The sequence below is a fragment of the Panicum virgatum genome, chromosome 5K (genome assembly GCF_016808335.1).
Source record: "Panicum virgatum strain AP13 chromosome 5K, P.virgatum_v5, whole genome shotgun sequence".
Classification (NCBI taxonomy): domain Eukaryota; kingdom Viridiplantae; phylum Streptophyta; class Magnoliopsida; order Poales; family Poaceae; genus Panicum; species Panicum virgatum.
Window position 1 is genome coordinate 16671440 of NC_053140.1, and position 6371 is coordinate 16677810.

General features: G+C 50.9%; 1 protein-coding gene across 1 annotated transcript; it reads left to right on the plus strand.

The window, feature by feature from the left end:
- Positions 1-392: 392 nt before the first annotated feature.
- Positions 393-1599, plus strand: LOC120706678 (universal stress protein PHOS34-like). Its single transcript, XM_039991371.1, has 3 exons — positions 393-793; positions 891-1116; positions 1254-1599. The coding sequence occupies exons 1-3, from the start codon at positions 607-609 to the stop codon at positions 1333-1335; spliced, it is 495 nt and encodes a 164-aa protein (XP_039847305.1). The 5' UTR covers positions 393-606; the 3' UTR covers positions 1336-1599.
- Positions 1600-6371: the final 4772 nt, after the last annotated feature.

Consider the following 6371-nt stretch of genomic DNA (forward strand, 5'->3'; position numbering starts at 1 on the left):
GTAGGTAAATAAAAAAATTAATTCCATAGTTTTAATGTACACGACGAGACAAATCTTTTAAGTCTAGTTAGATTATGGTAGAACAACAATTATCACAAACAAACGAAAAATGTTACAGTGTGTTACAGTGTCCGATATAATATTTTTTACCACTGTTTTACGGATCTAAACACACCCTTCTTCCCCGGTTGAAGCGGGCGAGTGAGGAATCGCTCGTTTCTCTCTCCTCATTTTTTCCTCGCCACGTTGGATTGCGCCAGCATCTCGCCGATCACTATACTTGCTCTGATGGAACCCGCGCTTCGACTCTGTGGGCCACCGGTTGCGTGCGTTTTGGGGAGCGAGAAAACCGGGGCGGTGAGGACAAACCCAGCGGCGGGGGCGCCCAAACCGCAGCGGGCACGGGGACGGCGCGGCCGCCGCAGCCCGCGCACAACAGCTCACCGCAGGCCTCTCCCTCGACCCTGTGTTTTAAAGCAGGCTGCGCTCCTCTCTGTTCCTCATCGATAGTAGAGCAGAGCAGAGCAGAGTCTTCCTCAACCCATCCTCGCTCCCCTACACCAATTCGTTCAGCGATCTTTCGTGCTTGGCCCTCCTGCGCTGCACATGGCATCCCCCGCCGCCGCCGGAGCCGCCGGGCGCCGCATCGTGGTGGCCGTGGACGAGGGCGAGGAGAGCGCGCACGCGCTCGCCTGGTGCCTCGCCAACGTCGTCTCCCCGGCGGGCGGCGACACGCTCGTGCTCGTGCACGCGCGCCGCCCGCGCCCCGTCTACGCCGCCATGGACAGCGCAGGTACGGCTGCCGCCGCATCGGTCGGTTAGGTTCGTTCAGATCGACAATCCGTGACGCTCCGGCGGTTTCAAACGGGCTGCTCGATCTCGATCTGCAGGGTACATCATGACCTCGGACGTGCTGGCGAGCGTGGAGCGGCACGCCAGCGCCGTCTCGGCGGCGGCCGTCGACAAGGCCAGGCGCCTCTGCGCCGAGCACCCGCACGTGGCGGTGGAGACGCTGGTGGAGAGCGGGGACCCGCGGGACGTGATCTGCGACGCCGCCGACAAGGTGGGCGCCGACCTGCTCGTCATGGGCAGCCATGGATACGGCTTCATCCAGAGGTATCAGTCGTCTAAATTACAGTACATTACTAGGAGTACAAGCATCGGCGAAAGCGATGCCATGGCCACTGGCTGGATAAGGATCGGAGGAGGAAAAATCTTTTGCTTACCGTCCCATCCAATTTTGACATTTACAGGGCGTTCCTGGGCAGTGTCAGCAACCACTGCGCGCAGAACTGCAAATGCCCGGTCCTCATCGTCAAGAGGCCCAAGGAGTAGACCGGTCCTTGCAAATGCTGCATCTTGCCAGCCTGTAGCATCATATATGTAAATATTTTTTTTAATCCTCCCATGGCAACTGGTTTCTTGTTCGAGAACATGATCAGAGCACTACAGGTTTTTTTTTTTTGCTGGAATAAGAGATTCAGACAGAGTATTTCGTCAACTATTGTACAGCATATTCTGTTCTCTGAATCTGAGAGCAAAGTGGTTGGTCGTCTTTGCCAAACCATGTAGTACTAATTTAGCCACATTGCTGTTGGAGATGCAGGATCTCCATTCTCCAATTCTCCACCACATATTGTTTCTGCTAACAAGATAACTTCAAAACGCTGCTCGACACACACGACAGTCGATAGCCACCGTGTTCGGCAGGCTGGAGCTGGAGGCTGGAGCTGGAGTGGTGTGAGAAAAAAATACTGTTATCTGGCTGGTGGCTGGAGGCTGGAGCTGGAGTGGTGTGAGAGAGAAATACTATAGGGCTGGAGGGCTGGAGACCAGCCGAACACGGTGAGCAATTACAGTTGCAGTCAACCCCACTTCTCTGAACTCTAAAGTGTGTTCCATCTCACAACTTTTAGCTAATGCCTGACAGTGGCGTCAAAGTAGTCACTCGGTAACTATCAGGTAATCGTACGGACCATGAAGAAAATTCAGCCAAGGTCTGGGCTCTTCTTCCCTCTTTCTACAGTAAAAAGGGTGATTCAGAGGGCGACCGCGTCCTCCCTCCGTCGATCCGCCGGCCCCTCCCCTCCGGCGTCCCAGCGGGCGACGGCGACGGGAGGGGAACCCGGCTCCATGGCGGATGGGCTTTGTATAGCTATAGATGTAGGTTTGCTAGCTTCTATCTACCGGCGACGGCGGTAGGGTCGTCGTCTAGGGTTCGGTCTCTCCTGCGCTTCTCCGGCGGCGGCGGCGGTTTCGACGCCATCTCCGGCGAGGGCCGTAGGAGCCTTTTGCTCCTCCTCGTGCTCTCCATTGAAGACGTCGTCGATGGCGCCATCCCCGGAGAGCAGGATGTGAGGTTAGGTTTCCTTTTTCCCCAAATCATTTCCGGCGTTTGTGCTTTCGTCGGAGATGGCTCTGTGGGGTCTGTCTGCTTCATCTCTGCGAAGGGATGTGAGCTTCCAGTCATCTCCGATGGTGGGATGTGGATTCCGGCCAGCGGGGCTCGTCCCGGCGGTGGCAGGTGCTCTTGGCGATTCCTTGGCGATGAAGATGCCGATGTCCTTTCAGTGAAATTCATACGGCTCGACGGTGGGTCGTTGTCTCTTGCGATTTTACATTTGTTGGTCTTCATCATCGAGTCCTGCTAGGGAGCACGGCGGCGGGTGGCGAGCGACAGCTGCGGCACGACGCCGGGAAGATGGAAGATGAACCTGGATGAAGAACTTTTTACAAACAAGTCCTTCGGACACTTCTTTGTAATTTTCTTTTATTGCCAGGTTCTGGCTGCAATTTGGGGATGTACTATCACTCTTTAGTGAAATCCATATCCCTTCGAAAAAAAGGTAACCGTACGAACCGATGCCAATAAAAATTTGTGGCACACTGCACAAGCCTACGGCACGGAGCCCGGTTTAACACCGAATCCCATCAAATAAAACCTGGAGACACATTTTGAGACAAGTGAGCCTACCAGCGAATGCAAAAGATCCCGGACATGATCCCCAAATCTAATTTCCGTTCCGAGGAAAACAAGAAAAGTTAACAATATTTATTTATAATAACCTTTTTAATTAATATTTCAAAAATGTTCCACCGGAGTATTTATAAATTTATGGTCGCGCCGTTCACATGGCATAACAAAAAAAAAACACTAATGTGACGTGCACTAATGTGACAAGGTGCTTCATGCCAGAGCATGTTAGAGGGATCGATCCAATAGCTCATACTCTTAATCCTATCCACCCTGGGAAGGAGCGCTTAGGGCACTCGGACGCTCTGCGAGCGACACGCGACGGAGGGGAGACGCCTGAAGTGAGCCGTGGGCTGCCTACTCGGTCGTTTCCCCGCAGCACACTCGCTGCGAGTGGGGCTGCGGCACTCTGCCGCATCGCTCCCCCGCACCGCCTCGCCTGCACCTAGATCCCGTCGGGGTCCCCTCGGCCCTCGCCCAGTCTCCACGGGAGGCCGCCCGCTCCCACCCCGCCCTGGCCACCCGCGCAGGAAACCTCCACCGGAGCAGCGTGGCCATGGCGGGCCGGAGCAGGGACGGCGCGAGCTCCTCCCTCCTCCGGTGTGGCTCCTCCTCCAGCGCGGCAGGTGGAGCTCGGCCGTGGCAGCCGCCCCTAGCTTCGCCCTCGCGCGGCTCTCCTCCCTGCGGCTCAAGGCGTCATCCCCCATGGGCGAGGAGGCCGCCGACCACGGCGGCGCCCAGAAGCAGCGGCGGTAGCGGGCCCAATCTGGCGGCACCACCTCCCGCCACGGGCGCGAGCACCTCCACCAACGGCGGCAAGCAGGTTGGAGGCGTGGGCGACTGCAGCACCGTGGGTGGCGGAGGTGCTGGCGGTGTGGGTGCAGAGGCGCTACCGGCGGTGGCGGCGTGGGGGGCAGAGGGGCAGTGAGGGGTGGAGGGGAGGGGAGTTAGGGTTTCATGGGCCGGGCTATGATTTGGGCTTGGCCATTTTTCATTTAGTTTTTCTCCATTTTCTCTTATTTTTTGCTATTTTTTCCAAACAGGTATAGTTTTCCTTCGAAAATATTTTGTGACCAACAAACAAAGGCACAATATTCTATCCATCTAATTCTCAACAAAAAAAACATATTCACAACTTATTGATGTGAACATATTTTATGTCCAACAAACAGAGAAATAATTAAAATTTATTTCTTCATTTTCTTTCTTCACTTTCTGCCTTTCCAGTTGCAATATTTTTGCACCAGTCTACTTCGCGCGGCATGGCGTGCAATTGACCTAGTATTTCATTAGGCAATTTTACAACACTCCCGCTATATGCATTTTCTCAACCCATGCAATCACTTCCCTCTCTATTAAGACCCTCTTTGGGAGGGCTCCAGCTCGGGCTCCAAAGTCGACTCCTGCCGAGCCCTCCCAAACGGGAGTTTTGGGGGCGGCTTCAAGGTTGGAGCCTCTGAAATCACTCTCACTGGAGCGGATTGAGGGAGGCGGAGCCAGGAAATGGTACCTCCCATCTGGCCCCACGCTGCTCTCCACGTCCTTTCCCAGTCTTGCCCTCGGGCGCGGACTGCAGGCGAGCACAGTGGCCGCCGGCCGCCGCAGGGGCAAGGCCCAGCGAAGGCAGACGGAGCGACCTTGCAGCGGGAGGCCGGGTGGTGGCGGGCCTCGAGGCGGCGGCGAGCGGGAGGCCGGCGGCGGTGGGAGCGGACTCGAAGCGCGGTGGGTGGGAGGCTGACGGCGGTGGGAGCGGCCCCGGCGCGGCGGGCGGGAGAAGGGAGAAAGAATAAGGGGAGAGAAGGAAAAAAATAAATAAGAAGAATGAAAAGTAAAAAAGAAGGGCATGGTGCTCATTTCATATTTTCTCGGTATTTGAACAGCTAGATGAAGTCATTTTGCCAAATATTTTTTCAAGACGGCTCCAGCTTCATTAGAGAAGCCGCTCCACCAGAGAAGTTAGAGCTAGAGCTGTTTTTAAAGGAGCCGGAGGTCTGCCAAACAGACCCTAATGCTTTCGTCGAGACCACCCCCACACCACCTCTTCCCTCAGCGTCGCTGAAGGGGTCCACCGGAAGCCTGACCCTTTCGAAGATATAGGGCCGTAGGGCTTTCATTCCCCTCCTCTATCTTTGGCCGTGTTTAGATGAAACGCAAAAATTTTTTGCGATGGAATCTTACTAATTTGAAGTAATAAATGAAGTCTATTTACAAAACTTTTTGTACAGATGGGTTGTAAATCGCGAGACGAATCTAATGATGCTAATTAATCCATGATTAATCCATAATTAGCGAATGGTTACTGTAGCATCACTGTTGCAAATCATGGATTAAGTAGGCTCATTAGATTCGTTTCGCGATTTACAGCCCATCCATGCAAAAAGTTTTGTAAATAGACTTCATTTAGTACTCCATGCATGTGTCTAAACATTCGACGTGATGTTTTTTTTTGCGTTTACGGGGTTTACGGATTGTGATGTAAACATGGCCTTTGTATCCTTGTGCACCTCCCCTTCTCCTAATTGAGCACGGTAGCAATGTGCAGAAGTGGCTGATCCAATACGGCAACTCATATCTTTTCAAAAAAGAAAAAAAACGCTAACCCTGATCGCCACATGCTAACACACAGGGGGTGGGCGGTGGATCTCACATCAGACCAGGTATCTACGAATGCTTAGGATGATATTGGCATATATAGGCAATCTAGCACAAGTACCGTGGCCTTAGCACTCGTCGTCTACTCCCTCTGTCCCTTTTCATGTGTCGTTTGGGAAGCATGCTGCCTCACAAGCATACTTTTTATATTTGTATGATATTTTTAAAAAAATATTTTTAATAATAAATAATTAGTTTCGGCTACTGAGAACATATATTTGAACAATAGGAACAAATAATTATTTTTATAAAAAATAAATATAACGAACAAATAATAATATACAATGAACAAAACATTAAAGGTTATGAATATTTAATTGTATAGACAAAATAAAAGAAAATAAATATCGTGAACAAATGAGTCAAGCCAAATAATTTAATCTACAAAGCAAACAAATAAATTATACACCTCACCTTGAACAATTATTTTATGAACATAGAACTAAATATTACAATCTATAAGAAAATTAATGGATAAATTGAATAACATGGAGCAACAGAAGAATATAAAAATAATATAAAAAAGAGGAAATGTATATAAAGATTAGGTAAAATGAGTGGAATAAGAAATTAAAGAATAAAGAAAATATTAGATTAAGAAATAATGGGAAAATTATGTTTGAAAAATACATCGGTTATTAAAATAAAGAGAAAATAAGGTACAACCCTTGCGGGCATGTGAAAGGAAATGAAATAAATAGTAAAAAAAGAAGATATGACATTTTCATATGGACCGAGCAACAGT